Source organism: Chaetodon auriga, chromosome 18 (assembly GCF_051107435.1).
Source record: "Chaetodon auriga isolate fChaAug3 chromosome 18, fChaAug3.hap1, whole genome shotgun sequence".
Classification (NCBI taxonomy): Eukaryota; Metazoa; Chordata; class Actinopteri; order Chaetodontiformes; family Chaetodontidae; genus Chaetodon; species Chaetodon auriga.
The window spans coordinates 12,846,019-12,871,197 of record NC_135091.1 but is presented as its reverse complement, the minus strand read 5'-3'; the positions used below and the strand labels follow the sequence as shown (position 1 = coordinate 12,871,197).

Below are 25,179 nucleotides of genomic sequence, written 5' to 3'. Positions count from 1 at the left end.
TGCATGGAAACAGCTGCTAATGCAGGATTATCGAGAGTTGCACATGTGCAGCAGTCAAATGAGTGATGTGATGTTTGCTCCGCAACCCTGAGCCACACAGGGGATTTCTGAGCACGGCTTTCCACATCAATTCTGAATCCTGTCAGTTTCCACACAAGGCAGTTTTGAAAACTGTTGCATTTGAACCAGCGAGTTCGTAGACATAGAAAAACCCCAATTACCCACATGTTTTTATCCACACAAACGTCTTCATTATATTCACATCTCAGTTTTTAATTCCTGCTCATACACGTGCACACCTTTTCCCCACCAATAAAAACGTCTAATCTGTTGGAGGGGCCTTCTCTGCAGAAAAACAGGCATGGCACAGACAGCCTAATCATAAACCTCCCACCTCTCAATTAGAGACTGAACTGAACCTAATGGCAGGATTAAGATTCAATTGATTTGCATCAGGACAGACGAAGCAACTCAGTTGTCTCCGTCTGTTCCCTTGGAAACCAATCAACCTGAATGGGATTACTGAATACATTTGCGACATTTCCATTTGCTATATGCTCCAGTCGCACATGATAAGACAAGAAAGAGGGACCAAACGTATAGCGAGAGGCTGAACTTGGCGTATCTCAAGCTGACAGATTGGTTTTTTGCCTTGTGGCACGGCATGAGTAACATGACAGAAGAAATTGTGGTTGTTAGCACTTCCTACATGAATGAGCTGCCACAGCCAGCCCCAGCACCCTCTCCTACTCCCTATTATAATTTGAGTTTCCCACATTGTAAGTGCTGTGGTTTTAAGCAGAATGTGCTGTTCGTAGTCACCATCTCCAGGGCATTTAGCGTTCCTACAGCAAGCCAAGGCACCGTTGCCGTTGTCCTTCAGGAGTCCTTGTTTTTGTTTAAGCACAGATCCCACTCCTTTTCTTCCTCGGCTTCTCTTCGCTGTTGGGCTTTATTTCATCTCCTGCAAAAATGAAAGAGTTCTCGTGCAGGGTGAATGTAGAAATGCGCAGTAAATGATGAAATTTAATTTTCCTTCTTTCTTCTTTCCCCTCTGTACTCCATCTCAGTCACTCCGCTGATTTTTAACCTGATATCATTTGGGTGTGAAACTAAACTGCTCTCATTTGCTAGCTAATTGCATGGCGAGGAGGTCATTGTCTTTGTCAACAGGCGCTCCCACAGACTGCAAGCTCAGCACTATGGCCGTATTTTCTGAAACTCCAGATGGAGCAGAGCGGCAGGGGGAGTCTGTGGCTGCCAGCCCGACCTCGAGTGCTCATTCTGGGCTCCACATTGCGGCGTTCCTCCCCCTGTTCTGTCACCTTTTATAAATTCCCCACGTTTCTGGGACAACACATGCAGGCTGCTGAATTTTGCTCAGCAGCTTCTCTCGCATTTGAGGGTTCTTGCTGCTTAATCAGTAATAAGATGATCTCATATTCGTGTAAGAGTGACAGGCTCGCTCAGCATACCAGTGGCAAGATTTTCTTTAATGTGTGTGTGTGTTTTTATATTTCATATCCACAGGCCAGAGCCAGTGCTAAGAAGTTTCGGAAAGTAACACTGACAATCTCACCGAAAGGCATCATCATCACGGACACAGAGACTACAGACCTCATAGAAAATGTCTCCATATACAGGTAAACAAAAAAAACTGATGTCAGGTAGATTTTAAAGAGAATCGTGGCTCAGCTAATTGAAACAAGCACTCCAGCAGAGTGCACATTTCTACCAGACTTCCCACTGGATGCAGGGTTTGGGGTGTTTTTTAGCGGTACAAGCTGTATGGCTTCATCTGTTCTTCTGCCTGTCTGTCCATCACCCCCCTCCTATCCTTTTAGTCCAGCCTGAAACATCAACTACAGATGCTCATGGTTGGATGAAACCTAATGACTTTGATGATCCCCTGACTTTTACTCCAGCCCCACTGTGTGGCTGATATTTGTGGTTTTGTGTGAAATATTTTGACAACCGTTGTGTTAAATGCCATAGAATTCTTATCCAATACTTTGGTTTAAGACTAATTACATTCAAATCTTTATGCAAACAATTGAAAACATCATTCAAATCATTAAGAAATGAGACCATCAATGTTCATATCGTTACCTCACAGAGCCAATGCCTGACTTTTTACGGATGGATGAGCAATTTGACACGATACATCACTTACGTTACTTTATTAAATGGATGGTTCATGAGCTAAATTATTGCTATTTCATTTATTTCATCTTATTAAACGGTTCATCAGCTATGCCTAACAATGCTGGTAATCCTTCAAGCAGAGGCCTGAAAACAAAGACTTGGCTTCATCTGGCACACCAAGAAACTGATATCCTCTATGTAGGTCACTTTCCCCTCTGTCCATTGCAAGGGCTCCTTTTGCAGGATTGAACCGAGCAGTTTTCTGCTCAGAGCTGTCGCTAGTCTCATGTTTGATCAATTCACCCAGAGGCCAGTATTTGGAGGGTGGGCGGGGGGGTGGGGGTGGGGGGTCGCAGGGGGTTGTCTGTTACTGTCTCTCTGTGTCAATGAAAGCTAACCTTTCCAGCACCATTCCAGGTTTTGCTCTGACAAATCAGTGATGTGTGTGTGTGTGTGTGTGTGTGTGTGTGTGTGTGTGTGTGTGTGTCTGTGTCTGTGTCTGTGTGTGTGTGTGTGTGTGTGTGTGTGTGCGCGCGCGTGTGCGTGTGTCTGTGTGTGTGTGTGTGTGTGTGTGTGGACTGATATGTTTGGCTGGCTTCCCCTCTCTGGATAGCATCCTGAAATATAGACTGGGCCTCGTGTCATTGAGGATTACAGTCTAAATATCATATGGCTGGACGGTGATTACAGAACAGGCTGTGATAAAGACAGGAGCTGTGTGTGTGAGAGGAAACATGAGGTTGGTGTGTGTCTGTGTGTGCGTATGTGTGTGCGCACAGGTCCGCATCGTATCCCCTCCTGATCCACCTTATCAGCGGTAACAGACCACAGGCCAGGGGAATCAGCCTCGCCTTTGATCTCCTACTCTTCTGGCCTTATCTTCCCCTCCTCTCCTTCCCCTTTTCCTTTTCACTGTCGAGAAAGAAATCTTTCTTTTCTGCTCATATTAACATAAACAGAGCTCTGGACGCAGGAATATGCACGACTAATTGCCCACTTTGAAACTCACGCTGCCATCTTTGCCAATACTCCCGAGTAATGATGCAGGAGAGAATGAGGGCCCACATGCAGAGCTTGGGTTGACTGAGGATTGATTTATCCCCTTTAGGAGACCCCACCCCCACCTCCACCTCCTTACAGCCCCTTTCCCCTCTTGCCCCTCCTTTCTTGTGTCTTATTTTAGATGCACATAATCCATTTATTGGCCAGGAAAGCTAGTGAAGGATGAAAGAAAGTGGAGTGTAGATGTAAGAGAATGCATCCGATCAGACTGTTTATTGTGCATAACAAATGAGGGAGACAAGAGTTAGGCGCACAAAGTGTATGTGTGGACATACTGTATGTCCTTGCATGGATGGACATATGAGCATTTAGGTATGCACCTCACACAGCAAGGTGAGTGTGTATGTAAATGTGTGTGTTTCTGGAGTTAATTGTGTATTCACACTTAGTGGAAGTGGGGCTGTTTCCCTCAGGGAAAGCTTAGTGGAGGATAGAAAACAGACAGGAAGACGTTGTGCATCACATTGGAAACAGGATCCTTGCAGCCATGACCCTCCCACCCCATCCACCCACACATACCCACCCTCACACACAAACACACAAACCATGCAGTATCGTCCTGCATCGTCGACATTTAAGCTGTTTTACAACCTGATGTTGAACTCAGCCTTCGCAGCGCAATTTACAGTGCATCCAGTTTGCAGCATCAGACGCTTCAATTATAGCATCATGAGCTTGATCTTCCACCAGGTCTGCTTTGTAGTGCTGCTATAGGTCTGACTGCTGGTGGGGGTCAGGTCAAGGACTAAAGCACACAGGAGCTTAGATGGTATTCTACAACAATAGTAAAGCTGCATCATTTTGGCTTTTTTTTTTTTAACCAAACTGATGTCAAAATGTAAAAATGGTAGTATTTTATAGATGGCCATTTGAGCTTAGGCATAATGTTGATCCGACGATTCAACCTGCATTACTTTTCATGTCAATGGAACGATCAATAACAGAAGAGCAGGAGGGCTCTGCAGCGGGTGATTAAAACCGCCCAGAACATCACCGGTACCCGTCTACTGAACATGAGTGATGATGGTGAGGTGAGGTGCCTGCACAGAGCCCAAAGTATATTAAAAGAATATTAAAAATACCCATCCCAGCCACAGCCTGGCAAGCAATGCAGAAGTTTCTGCTGCCGTACTACGAGACCTTCAGTGCAGCTTCTTTCCTCAGGCTGTGAGACTCCTCAGCTTCACACATCCTTCACACTCCACTATGAATAATAGTTCTTTTAGCGTAGCATAAAGTGTCTGTAACGTGCATTTCATTGTGCAACTCTGTGTTGTAGAATGACAAATAACTGAACCTTGAAGTAACCGAACATTTGCATCGCAAAAGGCCCCCGTGATATCTAATCTCATGTAATGATGGTGAGAACTTTGTTACTGTGTGTACAATACTGTATATTCCTGGTCTAAATCCAGATCTCAAAAATGAATAGTCTTATTCGTCTGTGGTATTTTCATTTCTAAATAATGAAAAAACAAAGCGACGCTTGCACCTCCCAATGGGCAGCACATTGTGAGGTGTTCAGCTTCCACCTCGGCTGGCGTTACTGATTCATATTCAGTCAGGAGCTCTCAGAGAGCGAGCAGCATATCAATCACCAGAAACATGCAGGTCAGAAAAGGAGAACTGGAGCGATCACTGACACCCCGTCTGGTAATGGCGCTTGTTGCTCTGACATATCGTTAGATTTGTGAGAGATGTCTACAGGATCACTGAACAGCGCGAGTGTTTATTTTGACATTCTGTGTTTCATTATTGCACGTATGTTGGTTAAGAAGTTGACCAAAAAAAGTTCATTGTTGCGTTAGAGAGCATACCTGCTTTATTCAGTGTATATAGAGAATATGAGGCTTTGATGTATGAAGTTCTATTGAAGCTTTGTACTGTAAATATTTAAATATTTCCAATGATATTCCCTCTCCCTCACAAACACCGGTGCTCGACACAGCGAGGAGATCAAAGGCTGGCGGTCCACAGAGCCCCTTTGGAGATATGATGCAGACTGACAGCTCAGCTTCTGTTGTTCAAGCTGAGCGAAAACTCTGCGATGCTGTCAATTATTTATTTTTTTCTGTTGTCGTTTCAAGCTGAAGGCTTGTTTTGTGAATGCGGTGCATTGTGTGACACATTGGCGGCAGCAATTAAAATCCTTTAACAAAAAAAAAAACAAAAAAAAAATACCAGTTGTCTTATAATGAGCGAACTCTGCATGCCCGGGATTTTTCAGAAACCTTTGTACACACGCACACACACGTTCATCACACTCCATATATTAATCAAAGCTTAAATGTGTACTCACTCCAATGAGATGCCTTTGTTTAGCGAATCATATTACTGCCACATGGATGCCATATTATAATGAACAGTTCTCTGTTACCCATACTGTATAATGCATTCGTATTTATGAAACTATAGTTGTTGATAACAGGAGATGAAAAGTTCAGAATTTCCATACTGTTCACCGTCATTGTGTAAGTTTGCAGGCAGTTCACTGTTAAAATTACAGTCCTGTAGATTCTTGCTGATACTTACTAGCAAACATTGGCTGCTCAGAGAGGCGCTGTATGTGCACTGGCCTATTTGCTCACTTTGCTTATGCTTCCAGCTGAATGTTCTGGGAAATATAACAACATACTGTGAACAATGAACAGCTTTTCGTGTTGAAATGCGTTTGTAAAACAGTCTCAGAACTATTGGGTATCTCTCTACTGCAATATGTAAAAAGAGAGCAGAGTCTGCGGGCTTTGTGTCTTCAGGCGGCAGCCTTCATCTGACTGTCAGTGGTTATTTAAAGCCTTTGTGGAACCTTTATTTAAACTTTGCTCAGAGTGGGACCTTTTATTAAACAACTTTTTATGCAAAGGCCTTTTTCACGGTGTTATTGTGTGTACGTGTGTGTGCGCATTTTAACAACAAAACCACAACTGTTACTGATTTAATTACTATTGATTGTGCTGCTCCTGTAATTGTGTTGCCAATAGAACGGTATGAATCATTGTATAATGTATTTCTTCATCATCATTAATAATTTATACAGTTATTAATATTATTGGAAAACAAATTAAAAGTCAGAGGATGCACACACAGCAAGATGCAAATCTGTGGTGGATGAAAGAGTCTACATAAGAAAGAAGTGAAATTGAGGTTGTGCAAAATTTAACAGGGAGAAAGTAGATAACATGTCAATAAGATGATAATTAAGTTTATATCGAGCAGTTAGGGTGCTTTAGTTACATCACGCTTGTTTTCCAAACTTAAATAGGTCAACTCTTTCAACGGTTTCTCCGCTCATATTTCTGCAATTAAGGCCCAAATATAAGTTGAAGCACGGGGGGAGAGGGGGAATATGCAGAGCTGGGTGTCCAGGGCATTGCAATATGGGTCATGCATCATGGGCGCGAGCCAGCAAACAATCTGAGAGGGAAATCCGAAGGCTGGTGATTTTATGCTCGTTGTGCGATCGAATAAATTACTTAATTTTTCGTGGCCCTCTTGAAGAGGAGCAACAAATGAGTGGCTGCCAGCTGCAGATCCCTCTTGTATACAATGTGCAAGTTAGTGTAATGACTGCAGATTATGTCCACACACTGCGTCCTGCAGTCTTTCTCTCTGGTGATGATGACATGCATATAGAGAAGCTTGCAGAGTTTCTCAAGTCTTAATTGAGATACGATGATTTGATAGCCAGTGAAAAACAACCTCGGCCTGCTGAGTTCCTTCCCTTGCATAATGAGAGTAAAAGCACCCAATCTTGTCCTTGTGCTGCTTCTAATAAAGGTGTCTGTTTACTTATGGCAACAAAGGTCAAGAGCATCACTCACTGTGGCTCATTTACACATCTATTTAAAGCAACAAACATGACTCACACCGCTGGTTCGGGGAACAACCTCAGACAGACATGTGGGGTGACTTCAGATCGATACTGCTTCTAATAGCCTGCATAAAACCCAGCAAAACAAATGCATCGGTTTTGGGCGCTTCACTTCAGTGAACCCATGCAGGCTGTTGTCAGGGAGCAAAATGGCTTGGTGGACTTGGTCTAGATTGGTTTTAGATAACCATTGAAAATAATAGTCCACGGCTGTCAGTGGATTTGCAGACATTCGGATTTCTCCAGCAGATATTAGATCCAGGAGAGATTGGGCGTGACTGTTGGGAATGAGGTCTCAAGTGCAATGGAGTCACAGCAGAGATAATTTCGTAATCCAGGGCTTTCCATTTCCTACTGACAGCAGAAATTCAGATGTTTCTAGAGAAGTCGCACTTTGTTATGTAACCGTCAGGGTGAGGCCATTTTCTACATCTACATTTCCCTCGGCTTCACTACCTTTCCGTAGTGGTTTGTGTTTTCAAGAGATAAATAAGACAAAACTCTGAGGAACAGCACACAAGTTATCTGCATACAGTGAATTCAACATAAACTCATACTTTTTAAGCTGGTGTGTTGGCGTAGCCCAACCCAAAAATCTGTAGAAGTTGTCCCTGTACCTGTTATCACTGACTCGTCTGAGCTTTGCACAGAAAGCCTTGAATCCACAAAGCAACATTATATCAGCATTTGAGTTGCTACAGTATTTGCATAAAACACGCTTTATCTGAAAATATGAAGCACTGAAGAGCTCAGTTGCAGCTTCAAGCATCTCTCATGGATCTCCCTGCTCTTCATTTGTCTGCTGCTCCAGCTGTGGGATTTAAGTCAGCATAATATTCAGAACCACCGCTCTCATCCTGCTATGATTGCTTTGCTTATGCATATGCAAAAAGGTTGAGCGCAAAAGCAAAATTATGGCTTAAATTGACATATATGCAGTGTACCTTTGATCAAGAGCGCAGGCCTGCAGCTCGTGCATGGTCCATGTCGTCCTTTGTTCTGCGTGTGTCCTATGATTGAAACGGATGTTTGCCTCAAGACATTCATGTTACTAATTGGTTCATGGTAACAGGTGGATTGACAGTGTTGGTAAGATAATGCTTGCTGATTATTTTGTGTCTTTTCTTGCAGAATCTCGTACTGCACAGCGGATAAAACTCAGGATAAGGTCTTCGCATATGTCTCTCAGAGTCAGTTCAGTGAGACCCTGGAGTGCCACGCATTTCTCTGCCAAAAGAAGAAGATAGTAAGTGTGCAGCACTTGTGATTTTTCTGTATATATCTTGTTATATGGAACACATGCTGTTGGACTTAAGCAGGTCACAGGGTCAGTTTGTTTGAGGACTGAGTCCACGTAATGAACTGCACTTGAGGCAGGAAGTAGCATAAATGTAGACGGTGTGTGGCTCCATCTTGTGGAGGTTCTTCTCACAGCTCACTAGTGTCTGCTGTTTACTGTCAGTTCAGTCAAATGGTTTAGTGTATAGAGTAAATGTTTGACATTTGGAAATCTAATTATCGCCATAGATTGATTAATAATCAGGCTAAAAATGTTAAAGCAGAACGTTTTCTTGACCACCAAATCACAGCTGTTCATTATGATTTCACTCTTTGTGCTTCATTCCTGTTTTGTTCTTTTGTTTTCTCTCCAGGCTCAGGCTGTGACATTAACAGTAGCCCAGGCCTTTAAAGTAGCCCTCGATCTTTGGGAGATTGCTCAGGAAGGTGAGTTCACTGAACAAAGGGAGTGGAGACAGTTCAATCAAAGGTTCTCTTCTTGAATGGTTTAGAAAAAAGGATGGAAAAGCAGAAAATTCTTCTCCACTGCACTATATGGACACACACACACACACACACACACACACACACACACACACACACACCACTTGCTGCATTTGAAATTACTGCAAAAGCTGAAAAGTTTGAAATGCTGACATCTCAACCATCGATGGATGCCGTGGCTTTCTTCAGGTTTAGATTTGAGAGCTGTGTTTTTTTTGTCTGTCTGCAGACAAAAGCAAGAAGGCCAGGACCTGCTGTTCCTGTGCAGCAAGCAACGGTCAGACAGAGACAGCAAACGCTCCGTGTGTTCCAGCAGGTACGTTCATCTGATTGTGTCCTCATCCACAGTCTGCAGCAGTGACAAGAGTCGTGATTTTATTACTAACAGGCTGCAGAATGGATCTCCACACAGCAGAATATCTTTCTGATAATTACTGCAGGATAGTTGGGTGAATCTTTATCTTCAGTCTAAAGTCAATGGTGACTGTTGCATGAACCTTATCAATGTGTAGATGAATTGAGGGAAACAACGTTGGGAAATATGCGTATTTGCTTTGTCACAGAGCTTTAGATAAGCCGACTGAAACCAGTCTCACATCTGTCTCAGAAATCTAATGTGAGAGCCAGGATGTGATTAGCTTAGCTTTAGCATAAAGATTGGAAACAGGTGCAAACAACTAGCCTGACTCAATCTGAAATTAAAAAACCCATCCATCCTACCAGCAGCTCTAAAGCTCACTAATTACCATGTCATGTTGTTTAATCCATACAGCAGAGTGACATGTTTTACAGGCTTACTGCGCGCTGCCAGGAAACAGTCTGGCATGTCAACCCACAATGTGCCGTTTCTACGCTTCAGGCTTTATTTACTGTACAGACAAGACAGACAGTGGTATCAAACTTATCATCTAATTCGCACAAGGAAGTGAGTGTATTCCCTTAAAGTCTTAGTAAATACATGGGAATGCACATGCAGCAGTGCGGTAGAAAAGCCATCGCCACAATAGTTCATTTTAGTATTTTAGAAGATGAAGAACAAAGATGAATTTGTGTGCAGCACTTCACACACATCACACTCAATAGACACTAGATAAGCATCTTTATTCCACTAGCTATTGTGGCACATGGCTAACACATACTGCACAAATAGCTGCTGTTTGACTGCTGCACCTTAAGAGCACCTGCCCTCACTCTGGTTATTTGTAACATTTGCATATATGAAAGTCCTGCTTTTTCCTCAAAATATACTGGACACAGAAACTTACTGCACACACGTACACGCACAGCTTCACTCAGGAGAAGCTCATGTCAGTACAGGACTTATTTATCAGCCACAGAGGATCATTAAAAGACACTTGTTTTTTTTCTTTTCACTGTAAGATTATCAGCTTAACCCTGTGATGCGTTGTCCATCAAAAGGCATTTGTTTGTGTAGCTGTCAAACACGCCTCTAACTGATCACCAAAGATTGATAACAGAGCCTGAGGAACGTTCACACATTCATTTAGCAGCTCTAAAGTGTGATATAATGTGAGGTGTCTGACCTGAAAGCGAGGGTTTCTTCCTCGCCGCGTTCTGTGCAGAACGATCCACCACCCTCCAGCACTTCACAACATATAAAACCCACGGCACTTATCATATGACAAGAGCTGACAGCTGACACGCTGACCTCACCTGGTGATAATGGACATTTTGCACACGTTACCTCGGTGGCGTGTGCAGTTTAAGGCCCAAAAACAGCTTCACATGTTGATCTCACCATAACATTCAGGTCATTCAGAACTCTTGTGCGAGGACGAGGACAAAGATTATGCAGTCCCAATTTTCTATAAAAGGCTGGAGAGAAAGAAACTGTCACTGATGAGATTACAATGATGTGATTAGTCCGATAAAAATGACAACTGCAGTCACTGAAATGAGACAGTAATTAGATGAGGATTTAGAGTACTTGCACCCTTACTGGACCCAACAGTTTCCAGTGAATACGATTAGCGAATGCTACTGTAGTCACTTGCATAATGACTTTAAAACAACCTTCCAGACAACAGTGAGACTTTTGTAGATTGGTGCCGCTCCCTCTCACGCACAGCTTTAACTGACGTCAATCACTCCTCACGCAAAGGTATACTAAGGACAGATCACCTAATTATACACCACTCATTAGTCAGTGAGGGGAGCAGTAGATTTGAAGCACTCTCCAATGGCCGTGACATTTATAGGTCAAAATGTTTTCCGCTCCTCGGGGGGGTCAGAGGGTCTGCAAAATGAGACTTCATCATCCATTCGGTTTGTAGTTAGTTAAGAGCCAGCTTTTCCAGCTTCTTTCAATTAAAATGTGCTCCGCTTCCAGCAGTAGTGGCCCGAGGACAGAGAGAAAATGTGATGTGAAAGCCTGGAGGACCTCAGGAGGAGCTCGGGCGCAGACAGACATATGAAAGTTTCACAGAGATGATTTAAATTCTGCCTGTTGCAGAGAAAGCTGCTCGTGCCACAGGCTGCAGTTGATGTTTCACGTCTGTGCTCCGGAGTTAGAGAGACAAGAACGCTGACTCAACGTGCCCCCCTCCTTTTCCTCTTCTCTGTCTCACCTCCTCTGTCCTCTTTGTTTACTTCTTTCCGCTCTTCCTCCTCATTTCCCTGTCGACGTCTCTTCCACACCTGCCACCCCCCTCAGATCCGGAGGCACACAAGGCCGTTGAGGTGGAGGAGAAGCTCCGGAGGCCCTTCTTCTCCGCTTCGCTCAGCTCGCCCTCACCTCGCAGTAACCCCACTCGACGGCGACCCATCAAGCATGATTCTTGGGTAGGTCTGACTGCTCTGATTGGGCTAAAAATAATGGTTATATCAGTTTTATGATTAGGTGACTGATTTTTAGGGATGCACTGAGCCAGTCTTGTCAAAGGGTGGTTAGCTCATCAGTCACCAGCCTGGTGTTCACTTGCAGTTTCTTAACACTAGGTGTCGCCGTATTCATTAGAATATTTCTCCTCCAGGCTGATCTCACACAGATTCATCATTGTTGTACATATTTTCTCTGATTTAGGGAAGGATTTCTCCCACGTTGGAAGAAATGATTCTTTAATGGAGTCAGATTTCATCAGCTAGTCCAGCATTTAATACTGTTTTACTGTTGAATCAGTTGTGTAGTATGTAATCCTTCCACTTCTGCTTCACATCAGGTTAAAGTTAATATGGTTTTCAGTGCAGATTTGACAGAATGATACTGATTTTATCATATCTCATAAATGAAAACAGTGCAAGGTGACTGAAATTGGTTGGATCACCTGCTTTCCCAAAAACTACTGCAGGGAAAAAGTAACATGGCATGGTATTACTTATCCATGTGTTTCCATACTTAAGTCATGCAGTGTTGCCAAAAGGAAGCACCCATGGAAAATATGTGTTGTGCTGGTTTTGAATCTTTAGCTCAGTAATTCATTTGTGTGTCATTTCGATAAAATAAGTTATGACAGGCAGCTGACTCAGTGAAGAGGCACAGGAGCTGAAAGCACAGAAGCAGCAGGATAGTAATTTGAAGTAATTTATGTGTATATTGATTCATATTGTTTATGTCCCACCAGGACGTGGAGGATGGACTTGATGATGCGTTCTCAAGGTAACCTTTGCATGTGACTGCCAGTCTGCTGAACACTGGGGATCCTTCTTTAATTTATGAAAGGAGATGGGACAGAGAAACAAATTCATGAAACCAGTTTTACGTTGGTCCTTTTGAATACTGTCAAGCTGAATTTAGAGGATGACAGCTGAACAGAGGGCGATGGTCAGCTGTCAGACTCTTTGAGATAAGAAAACCTTCATTTGACACATTGATTGACGCAGATTTTTACTGGAATTCACACACATGCACGGGCAGACAGGATGATGCAATAGTCTCCTTTCCTCAGGTAACTCCGTGCAGAAAGATGACATTACATCCATGCCAATGACCTGGTGTACAGAGGACAAGCATCTCGAGGCAGGGCCGTGTCGACTGTGTGTACTCACTAACTGGTGTGGTGTTAAAAGTGATCACGTCTATTAGAGATTTAGAAAGGAAGCACCAAGTTGGCCTGGAGTGCTCCCCTCTAACCTAACACAACAAATGACTGTTAATGTGGGTGTTGTAAAGCGCGGGTGTCTTATTAAACCGGAGCTGAATGAAACGAGACAGCTTTAGAGTCAAGCAGCTGTCAGCTCTAATTAAAGCAAAATAAATGGCCATTTGAAGAAGTTGGATGTGACTTGATCCACTACCTTGTGCAACACCAGGGTTATATTGGAGTACTTAAATAAAATAGGCTAGTTTTCACTCCTAAAACCCAATAATTATTTGTAGTTTTTCAACCATGGCTTTCCTGAGCTGAAGAGTGATTATATTGTGAATGGGGATTTGGCTGAAATGTCTAATTAATTCAATTGCAATTACAATGAGACAGTGAGTGTTTTTAACTGGCAAACATTACAGAAAGGGATTTATGAATATTCTATACATTCATAACTAAACAAACAATGAAATACAGACTTCAAAAGAAAAGGAAAAGGCTCCAGGTGTTAGACAGGTACAGGACATCAAAATTAAAGGGGATTTAAGTTCTGAGTAAGTCGTCTAAAGTCTGCTGCGTACTCCTCCAAGACCAGAATATATGGTAATCATATGCATTATTCTTCTAGCGTTGCCTCCAACGATCAGAATTAGTTGTTCTGTGTCTCCTTCTGCAGAGTGTAATGAAAACAAAACTCTGTCTAACTCAGGGAACTTGCAGTCTTGACTGACCTTATAGGACTCCTCCACGGGGAGAGCTTGATTATTTTCGCCATCCTTTTTCTCATATGTAAAGTGCTTCCTCTGAGGTTGTTCTAAAATAGTGCTGCATTTGGTGGAATCTGTAGAAAGCTTGCTGTCTCCTTGCCCATATATTCAATCTTTTGTCCATCAGATAAGCGGAAAATTCACCATCAAAGCCACACAAACTTAACCTTTTGGCTATTTCTCTGCGAGATATAGTATGCTTATTAGCTTTGTAATTAAAAGGAGCTCCTTGTGTCTCAGATATGTGAGTAATAGATGTGAAGGCACTCACAGGTCTTAAGTGATCACATTCTTGTCTGTTTTTGTCCGTATGACTAAGGGAAATAACTGCCTCTCTCCATGAGGGAGGCATAGTTTAAGACCCAATTATAGAGCTTCATTAATATCGGTGCTAATTTATCCCTCCTCACCTTTTACCATTCGGAAGTGAAGCCAGGGGAGCTGCTGTCAGACGTGTAATAGCCAAATTAATTTCTTTGAGTCACCTCAGCCCTAACAATATTATTTGGGGTTTCTGTAATAGTTGGTAGGTGTAGTGAGTGTCACAACTCATCTGTGTGTCCGTCGGCTGCCTGGTTCTGGCCGAGGATGGGAAATGATAGCCGGCACTGTTGAAGCTTGTTCAGCTTCTGTAGTGACAGGGCTTTTATTTTGTAGAGAGAGTTGTCTGCCTGTTATATATGTAATATGCCACCAGTTTTTAGACAGTTTTATTGATCCCAAAACATGAGCCACACCTAAATGATTAATAATGATAATCATTGTTGTTACTTGTGCTTCTTTGTTAAATGACATTCAGTTGACTGTAGGCCAAAGACCCACTGCACACATGAAAGCTAACTGTATCAATTGCTGTTGTTTCCTGTATTACAAATGTTAAGATAACTAACATTATCAGCGTTTGTAGGAGATGCTGAAGGAAAAGTCCTGCTATTGAAATCTAACTCACCATCTGTTGTTTGAACTCGCGCCTGCAGGGCAATGTTTCTCTTATGTCTCTTGAAAACAGCTTCACACTTCCTTTGGTCAGCAATGCACAAGTGTGAAGTCAATCAGATGAATGGCTGTTGAGAAAAGAAAAGAGCAGGCACACAACCCCGACTCAGAATGATTATCTGAAGGACATCACCACATGGGCTCAGGAACACTTCGTAAAACCATTACTCATGAACACAGTTTGTTTGCAGATGATTGCGTTCTGTTTTCTTTACATTTTACACAGAGTTTTATTTGGATAGAAATAGAAATGACTACTGCTTATCCTTTCCTGCCAAGACGATGACCACCTCTCCAGACAGAGCCGTCAGCAGCACAGTGACTGAAGCCAGGAAGTGCACTCCACAGTTCATCAGCACTTTATCTCTTGAACTAGGATAACAATGCAACACTATTTATTTCCCCTGAAAGTGTGACAGTCTGTGAAATTGTCATTTCATGGCCATGAGGTGCCTGTAGACAGGATGAAATGCAAATCTCACGGGTGAAACGTGAGACTTGGTATGAAATACTCGCAGACGGACGTGCTCCCGACCATGTGCTCCAGCTCATGAAGACGTGATGGAAATAACCTTTGCTCTGCACCATCACTGCATACACAGACATGGGGCTCCTTTTAAGACAATGTGCTTTTACAACAACATCGTGCACTGACTCAAACTCAAAGCCCATCAAACGTCTTTGAAAAACAAATGTAGGCCAAACAGTCCGGTGTGTCTGAGCACATGCATTGCTTTTCATTACCTCATGCAACCCATCGATATGTGTGTGCGTGCCCTGCAGTGCTGTCGTAAAGAGAGAGGAGCTGCTCATTAAGCCTTTATGCCTGCGGCTAAAAGATCTGTTGTTGTGTTGGAGCATGAGATGCTTTGGTTAAAACAAATGGGTAAATGAGAGGCAGAGAAGCTGGCTGGGCATGGAGGGAGATCAGAGGACAAAGGCAGATCATCACTGAGGCTGCTCTCGGCAGGGAGGAGGAAGTACTGACCTCAGGTTGTCAAGCGGAGGAAGGTGGAACGCTTAGGGAAGCGTCTAGATCTGACGTCCGAGAGCTACGGGATTTTGGAGTGCTGGAGCCGACCTCCTCTCTGCAGAGGTCAGCAGGCATGTCAAGCTCTGCCGTGGTGGTGTGCGAATGGTCAGCCAGATGTGTCCTGAAACACGGAAGACTGGATCACGGTGAGCCGTCATGGCTGTCGCACCGCTTCACTGTTACGTGTGACTTTGGGAGTGCTTATAGATCGGCAGAGGAAGGTCGTGGTGTCTGTCTCCGCAGATGTTCAGGGGTGACACAGTTCACTACGGAGCCCCCAGAAGCTCACTGCATTGCAAATAGACCATATCACACACGAGCAGGATTTAGAAATGAGTGAGAAAACTACATTTTGTTCTCTGGCCTCAGCCGAGAACTGTTCGGTCCTCCACCACTCGGCCTTTTTAAGAGCTCTGTGTAGCTTATAAGATAACATGTTAGAACAGGAGTTAGTATTTTTATCCTTTAGGTTTAGTGTTTGCAGGCTATCGCTCCTGTCCAGAAGACCTCGAGCTAATTTTCTGCTTAGTTTAGCCTCTTTGACAAGAGCGTGTTTAAGACGACATTCAGTCAGTTGGCTGGTCTCTGGGTTGTTGGTTCACTTTAGACCGCTTTATCCCACTTGGTCTAAGTAGAAGCACAGCCAAACCAACTTCAGCAGAATCATTTTTAATTAACTGTATCAGTGAAGGTCAGAGTTTAAGCTTCTGTAGAAATCTAATTGTTGGAATAGCAGATAGCCATTCAAGTGGAGGCTCAGTGCTTACAGTCAGGGCGACTGCTGCTGACAACTGTTGACATTAATTTTACTTCAGATGGGTTTAATTAAATGGTTTCATTTGTGTTTAAAACGTCTTGAATGAATGCTGACCTTGGAGTTTAAAATGACTATTATGTAACTGCTGCCTTGCTACCGAGGCTCTTGAATGATTTAATCCTATCCAAATGTGAGGAGTTCTTTCTTTTTTAAAATTTTAAGCTTCTTTGAGTGTTTTTCTTTCATGCATGATGGAGCAGGGGCAGCACAAGTCATTCAGAGTGTTTTTACAAATCTGAACCTTCCCGATTGATTCACATAGTCACGATCTCCTCTCTCTTCTGCCTGACATGCAGCAATCTGGAAGTTGAGGAGATGGACACTGGTAAGTGATGTGACCAGGATGCTTTTTACATGCATGATGCTGCTTACATTCAGAATCCCACCATTCCATGTTTGCACTGTCCAGACAAATCATCTAAATCTTTGGACCGTTTTGTGATGAGCTGTCTCAGGGACCCCCTCCACGAGGGAATCTGTCCGCGTCTGGTCATTTAAGACTCCACCTGTGCAGGAAATATGCACATAGAAAGCCCCATTCAAGTTATTTAGCCTGTTAAATGCAAACAAAGCAGACCAGATACTGTAGCTTCAGAAAGAGGACCTTTTTCCTGCAAACTTCAACTACTTTTTAGGGGTCAGTTAAGGGGGTTCAGTTAGGACTACATTATTTCTTAAAATGTCTTTGTTATCTTGTCTTCTTAATTAACATATAGAGACATTTGTCACTTTTTACATTTTCTGGGGTTTTTTGTTGAGAAAATGATTTGAATCCTTACCTTCGCTCAGCATTTTTTTTTAAAAAAAGGTATATTTAAATTGTGTGTTCAGTCTGAAGGTCCTTCAGCTCACCAGCTTTTATCATGGCTTGCCTTTATTCACTGAACTGCGCATCATAGTCTTTCTTCAGGAGGACGTTGGTTGCATTACACTCTGTACATTTGCCCTTGCATTCATTCAGTCAGCCTCTGCATGTCCTTGCGACATTTCATCCTTCCCTTCTTTCAATTGTAAACATTTGCATATCCTGTGAGCCCTTTGGCGAATAGATTCTCACTGCCTCTGACTTCTGTAGCAATATTACATTTCTCTCTCTCTGTCTCTGTCAGACTGGCCGAGTCCCGCTCCGAACCCGTCTCTGACGATGCAACTCTGAGTCCTCATCGGGTCTCCAAGGAGAATCTGTTGTATATCTGCAACAATGAGTTTGAATAGGCCAGTCGCTGCCCCACTTACGGCACCACAGAAATTAGACAGAAATCATACCACAGGCTCCAAGACCAACAAAAACCACAAAACAGCATTCAGCACTGGAACAGACAGCAAAGTGTATCATGCTTCTCGGTGCACAAGCTGAATGAGAAAGGCTGTTTGATATTCTGCGGCTGCAGCAGAGGAGCCAGAATGAATGCCCTGATATTATAAACTGCTATTTCTGTGAATGCCTGCCAGTCAACACACACTCCACTCAGTGTAAACAGCCGTCTCAGGCGTCTCCTGCCGTATTCAAATTCCCACAAACTCCCAGATGAAAGACGGCGCACACAGCGTGCAGCACAGCACAGAAAGGCAAGCAAGACTGACACGTTCCTCCTCACAGAGGCTCCTGCAGAAGGTGAAAGGACGAATCCCGTCTCCTTCTTTTAATCTGAATTTGTAAAAAAAACAAAAAAAAAAAAAACACTTAAAGTTGTAAATTCTGATGAAGATTTTCTCAGCATCAAGAAGTCTGAAAATGTGTATATAAGGCTCTCTGATCTTGGTGTTTGCTTGATGGAGCTGCTGGTCTCAGCAGCCGCTGGAAGAAGTCCAGTGTTAGATGTTGTCAGCAAATACGGAACAAATCTTCAGTCATGATGTTGGATGAATTATAGTTTCAGTCAATGAAACAGCATGTGATACAGTAGACATACAGACATACTGTACCCATGTGTCATCTTTTTGCTGATTGCAACATAAATGTGTTGGGAAAAAAAAAAAGGCCTGAATCAACGTTGGAAAGTAAAGAAATTATTCTGAACGAGGCATACGAGTAACATTTACAGTGTGATACAGTGTATACATTTCATTACCGACATGTCAAACAAGCTTTTATAGCCAACACAAGGACGGCTTACTTTGTGTATACAAGACTTGAAACCACATCTCTTGGCCTGCTTCAGAAAACGGATTTGCTCAGTTGTCATGAAGATGCAGTGTTTTCCATTTTTCATTTGTTTGTCAGTAGGGGTGGTGTTGTGGGTGCCATATGTCCGTGAGCATGCGATGCCAACATGTATTCATGCACGCCAGGATATCTTAAAATCTGTGTTTTCCCTTCGTTTGTGGAAGATTTAGGTGCATGTATTGGGCAGGGGGTTTGGGGGTTCTCCCCCAAGAAAGTTTTTCACTACAAAATATCCAATTTGACATAATTTGGGACCATTACTATCACTTGGCAAAGCTAGAGCAGATAATGAACAACACCCGAAAAACTGAAAGGCTTAAGTTACTTAAAAAGTCCACAGGGGACCATTTGCACCCATTAGTCCTGGTGGGGAAAAAAAAAAAAGTCATTTAGCTGGTGTTGATGGTCTCCACATTGATTTTGCATTCATTCAGCGTAGTGCTGCTGGCCAAAATGGCTTGAATGCTGTGCCACCAGCAGGTACGAATGACGGCTAAGTCAAGTAATTAACTGTACTTCCTATAGATCAGGCATCTCCAAACTATTCCACAAAGGGCCGAGTGGCTGAAGGTTTTCTTTCCAACCAAGCAGCAGCACACCAGACTTGACTCATTTCATCAGCTGATCTCAGTCTTCAGAGAGCTGATTGGTCAGACTTCGTGCTCTTGATTGATTGGAGGAAAAACCTGCAGCCACACGGCCCTTTGTGGAATAGTTTGGAGATGCCTGCTATAGATTTAGTGGCCAAAATCGTGCTGTTTGTCTTCCCTGCTCAGCTCAGCACAGTGGAGATGTTTGTCTGGGCTAACCCCGCTCACTTTTCCAGCGGTTGGGAAACATCAGACGAGACATTTCTTGGTCTTGAGAGGCTGCAGCGTTTATTAACAGACGCACTGTAACCTGTACTGTACCTTTACCGCCGAGTTGACAGCTTAACTAACTGCTAACCTTTTCCTCTGCTCCGCTTCCATCCGTCACTTTTCTGCCACCAGCTCTCCCACACTCCCTCAATCACCTCACTGACCTCCTCTTATAACAGTACCTTTCACGGAGATGTCCTCTGAAGAATAAAGAGAGGGAGCAAGCCAACCGTAGGGTGTTATCGCGCTCACACAGTGTGCAAGTGAAAATCATTAGTAGCCAATTGACATTAATGATTGTGTGAAATGTTGGCAGTGGAGGTCATAATTCTGCAGTGTGCCGCTGCAGAAAGGATACAGCAGAAACACTCACATGGACCCATTTTGTTATAGAAGAGATGATTGTGTGGATCGGGGAGCTATTTCTAAATTATAGAAATAGATTTAGACAGAATATACCTGTCATCACGCGACCAAACCATCACCATAACAACTGAGCTGAGGAAGGCCATGAGGTGTCGCTGAAAGCTTTGGAAGGTCCAAGAACAAAAGCTGCAGCGATACTCTTTTCATTCTTTCAGTCTCATTATTGAGGTTGAAGGAGGAGGAAGCTGCAGCTTAGGGACCACCAGCCGTGCACTTTTCATTTAAAGGGCCACTCCACTGATGTAGTATTGCACTTTCATAAGGTCTGGGTATTGAGAAAAAAAGACATTGAAGTAACAGAGGCCAAAATGCTCACCTGTACCTTCTAGTATAGACCAAGCTCAAGAAAGACTGAATCCTAATTTCCCATAATGCTGCTTGTTAGTGTTGTTTATTAGTGCACCTACCTCCATCATTCAAATTCAACCCAGGGTTTGTAAGGCGGGCTTTATATTAAAGACATCCAAATCTAAGTTAAGGTAACCATGATGACATCACTATGATGACATCATCAGGGTTATTTTTTCCAGGCTTTGGAGCCACAAACGATATGATACACCTGTTTTCACTTTCAGGCTGAGTGGCGCTAATCGCGACGAGCAAACTGATCTTAATGTGTAGAATCGATGGAGTGGCCCTTTAAGGTAAACAGATCTTCATCTGGTTTTGATGCTCCATTAAAAAAAACAAACAAGACAACCTTACTTTTGAGAGAAATGTGGATGATTCAGTAATTAACAATGCTTTGTGTTAACAGCGTCAGTGGGAGGTCCATCTTTACACAGATTGTGTTTGTAAAGACACAACAGAAACAGGCTGACGCTCCTGTAACGCTCTCTTTCAGCGCTGTCTTACTTGAACACGGCTTATGTAACCAAAAAGTAATGACCGCTCGACGTCGCGCCGTCTCCTCGTTCAGCCAGCTGTACATACAGATCATGTTCCTGTTGCAGAGAAGCGATGATGGTATGTGACATGGCCAAACTATTAGAGTGAACAAAGCTATTTCCATATGCTGTATTTTTTCACTGTCTAAGCTGTTTAAGTAATGTATGCATATTGTACCATTAGAAATGAAGTAGGATGAATAGAATCAGGGCGTCACACAGGTTGGGGATAATTATCACTCTTGTTGAGATGTGAATGTGTAGACCCTTGTATGTTTTGCGTTAGGCTAGACGATTTGTACAAATGTAATGGTATGTGGTTTTTTATCACTGCAGGAATTGCTTTATTTTTTCTAAGTAGCCATTAGGGACCCACGCACAGTACACAGTTATAAATTCTGCTGTTCTCAAGTCAGCGATCACCTGTTTCATGAAGGACATGTCATGTTTTTTCCTGTCTCAAGTGCGACCCGTGCCACCAAACATGTCCTCTGTCCTAAGTCAGAGGAGTCTTTCTCTCTGTCTTCATGGTATCATGACTGAGAATCATTGTGGTGGGGGGGGGGGGGGGGTGTTGTTGTTGTCATGACACCCCTGTAATTGGATGGCTTATCAGGTTACGCCACCAAGCTTAATTTGCATTGTTTCATCCCTGACTGGCTGAAACAGCAGCTGCACTGCACATTTGAAAGGAAGCTGCACTGTTCATCTATCACAGACGATCTGCGGATGAACTCCTGAGCCATGTTTGCATTAAATCACCCACTGTGAGGTTCAAGGTCAGCAGAGTGCGAAAGCGCTGCGTTGTCATCTAACCTTTTTCTCACGGCTGGAAATGATTTTTACAACATTTTCTCACCTTTCCTGCTCCGCCATTGACCGGCCGATTGATTCAGGCGCGGATGCTTCAGTATCCGCCAATTCAGTGCTATTGAGTGATATTTGGAGACGGGCTGTTGTCCTCGAGCTCTCAGGCTCAGAATTGCTTTTCAATAAGGACAACCAACAAATAAGAAGAGTTTTGAAGCGTGTTTTCCCAGAAGGATCAACACTGGAGTTGTTTGTGCACAGCTTCACCACAAGCCCCACTATTAGATACTACACTTGGGTATAGTCTTCACCCAGCCGTTGCCCTTCTTAATTGATTTTCAAGCCAAAAAAAAAAAACAACCTAATATAATTTGATTTTGCAGCCAAACCCCTCTGGATCCTTGTTTGGAATTGATCGGCCCCTGTATAAATTATATGATGGCAGGAATCGATCTGCTGGACTGTACAGGCCCCTGAGAGGTTTGTGTCATGTCACCAGTATTCTGCATACAGCACACTGATGTGACAGGATTCCCAGCAACTCTTGGATGGACGCGGCTCTTGGACGCAGCCAAGAATTTTCCATGGAGGAGGGGGTGGGGGCAGACCTGCACTCGGAGGTAAAACATGCCAGTTTGGGTCTGGAGTGCACTGAATACAAATCAGCCTGCGAGGGTTTGAGGCCTCAGAGCGTTTGAGGCTTGTGAAAATGAGAGAGATCTTGAAGAGGAAAAGCGGAGCGCCGTCAGATAAGCTGTTGTTTCCTGAATGAACCGCTGACGTTTACAGTATCGGTTTACTTTTCAAAGACGGTGCTTTTTTTCTATCTATGCAAATCAGTGGGGTTTCCAACCGTGTTGTGATATTATGATAATAGCAATTTGTGTATAAACCACAAGCAGTTGTCCTGAACTGTGTAGAAAACTGTACAGAATTTGGAAACTGTTATGGTTTGTTACATATTTATGCATAATAAAACACTTTGTAGAAAACTTTGGTCTCACCCAACTCGAAGTTTTTTATCATAGAATGTTGAAGGCCACTTGTAAAAGCCTGTTTTGTTAAAGTCAAAGCTCTCTCTGCGCGACAGTATGCTCGCAATGCAGCAAATCAATTTGATGCCAGAATTGCTCTATAATTGGATCAATAATGAGTTTCAACAAATCATCTTCAAAAAGAACCCATTGGAGCTCACAGCTCCTGCCGCAGACATGCAGACTGACGTCGGAGTATGGGACTTTGTCCTATTTGTCATTCTTCTTCCAGAACATTTCGGTTTAAACACCAGAGTTTGATCCATCTCTCGAAGGTTTTCCAGCCGGCTGTGGTCGATCCAGAGCAAGGACACGCTCTTGTCTGACTGACTCAGTCACATCGATGTGTCTATTCATTTGGCCCACTGCTCAGACCTCACTGAAAGCTCAGCAGAATGCAGACCAGGTGCAGGCAGCACGGTCTTGTCTGTGTTTCTCCATTATAAAATGAAAAGTCTTTATACTTGGACTCAGAATTTACATTGTTATGATCTGTATGACGAAGCGACATTGATCCCAGTATGAAAGTAGCTTGTGGGTAGAAATGCATTCTGTAACCAAGGGGATACAATTCCAGGTACAATTGATATTTCTATAGCTGCACCTGCAACTTGTTAGCAAGATTTCTCACACTGCAAAAAATACAGGATGAACTAAACAAAAAGTGAGGGAAAGAGAGAAGTCAAGGGTTCAGATAAGGACATTTTTTCTCATATCTTGCTGGTAAAAAAGAGTCAATCTAATCAGATGTGTGTTTCTGTGAGGTGGCAGTGCTGAGTGTTTGTTTAGCCTGATGACTTTATAGAGGTATGCAAATATCATTTCTAAAGACGTGGAAGCTGCATCGTGGCACGGTGCCTCCAATCCCTTTGCCAAACCAACAGAGGGGTTGTTTCAGTAAGATCACTTTCACCGTCAGGGTTCAGCGATTCTGGGATACAGAAGTTCAGTCTGCAGACTTTCACTGGATGGGTGTGAAGACAAATGCCTTCTATTTATATAGTATGTTTAAGAATACATTAATTCCCATTTAACAGCCTGTCAACTTTTTGCAGCCTGTGGGGAGGAAGGTGGTGAGTTGGAGCCTCAGCAGCCCTTTAAAGTTTGGTTTCTAATCCCGGAGGACTGGAGTATCCGGACCAGACCCACCTGTCTGAAACAGACTCTGTGGAGCAGCAGGCCTGTCTTCAGTACAGAGATCAAAAACTGCACTTTGATATTTTTCAGAGAGCTCACTGGAAAGTGAGAAGCTGCTAGGTGTTACTTCATGTGCAGACTCTCCACGTCTGCTCTCCTGGCTGATCATTGGCAGATCTGAGATCAGTGCAAACAGACAGACGACCATACTTTTTTTTTTTCTGTTTCAGTGGTCTGCAGTTAAAAGCCACACTGTCATAGTTCAGCAGTGGCCCAAAGCACCTCTGACCCCAGACGTTTAGGTCAGATAAGACAGATTCGAGGTTATTAAAAACCTATAAGATTTATAACTCACTAGGTTCTAATTCAGGAATTCTAGTTTAACTTTGGGGCAATATGTTCATTACCATCTCATTTGTCCACGCTGTCCTGGGATCTGCAAATGAGCAGCTCTTTTAGTATTCATAACTGTGTAATTAATTGCTAATTGGCTATTTAACGCAATTTTGAAATGGCTAATTAGGTACTGATAAGGTGTTCCACGCTGCTCTAATGGCTTAATGTTGTGTTGTACTGTCTGATATTGAGAATCTGTCGAGATCGGCTTGTGGAGGTCAGGCGCACGACTAAGGTCTTAAACTAATGCAGCTGAGAAAGTGGATGGAGGGCAATGACCTTCAAGTAAAGTGACTATTTCCCGTCATCCAGGTCATCTGGTGTCTTGTTTCTGCTATTTGTAGGGTATACTTGAAATGAAACATTTTTCATGTGCAACAGGATAAATGGTGCGTGTATAAAAATAGGATTTTAGGACTTGCAGTAGCAGCACTTTTCAACTTTAACAGACCTTCTACCTCTGAAAAACTGACTGGCGAGGCCTCATTCCAGCCTCATAATAGGTTGTTCTGTAATGAATTTTTACTTCTATTTGAATACTAAGCCTTGTTGTCCATCTGTTTCTGCTCCATTACCCAAGCAGAAACACATAAAGTGCAGACGGAGAAGGGACGAGGTTGCTAATATTGCTGCACATGGGAACAGGGGGCCGAGTGCTGCAATAATGAAAGCAGACTCCTATGCAAACCCTATGGTTATGAATCTGTTTATTTATAGATGCAGCATATACTTGGATCTCTGAGTCACATCTGAAATCTAACCGGCGCTTATCTCAGCCACAACAACAGCCCATAAATCACCCGAACAGCTAATGGAAAGAAGTGTGCAGCGCTGCACCGAGACAGACTTAGAAAAAAAGATGGAGGGTGTACAATATTAATTCTTAATCCCTGGCTCGCTGTAATCACTTTCTATTTTCAGATGAGCTGTATTCTTAGACACTTCT

The 25,179-nt window shown here is 43.1% G+C and overlaps 1 protein-coding gene across 2 annotated transcripts in view; it reads left to right on the top strand.

Moving 5' to 3' along the window:
• LOC143336153 (low density lipoprotein receptor adapter protein 1) overlaps positions 1-18,480 on the top strand; it is a 41,320-nt gene extending 22,840 nt beyond the window's left edge. Inside the window, exons 3-10 of one of the 2 annotated variants that reach the window (XM_076756097.1) lie at positions 1,531-1,643; positions 8,210-8,324; positions 8,731-8,803; positions 9,090-9,176; positions 11,535-11,662; positions 12,442-12,476; positions 16,813-16,841; positions 17,626-18,480. In XM_076756097.1, the coding sequence (XP_076612212.1) occupies positions 1,531-1,643; positions 8,210-8,324; positions 8,731-8,803; positions 9,090-9,176; positions 11,535-11,662; positions 12,442-12,476; positions 16,813-16,841; positions 17,626-17,672 (627 nt within the window). In that variant the 3' untranslated portion in view covers positions 17,673-18,480. The remainder of the gene's footprint in view (positions 1-1,530; positions 1,644-8,209; positions 8,325-8,730; positions 8,804-9,089; positions 9,177-11,534; positions 11,663-12,441; positions 12,477-16,812; positions 16,842-17,625) is intronic. The other variant, XM_076756098.1, reaches the window with a different exon arrangement.
• Positions 18,481-25,179: the final 6,699 nt, after the last annotated feature.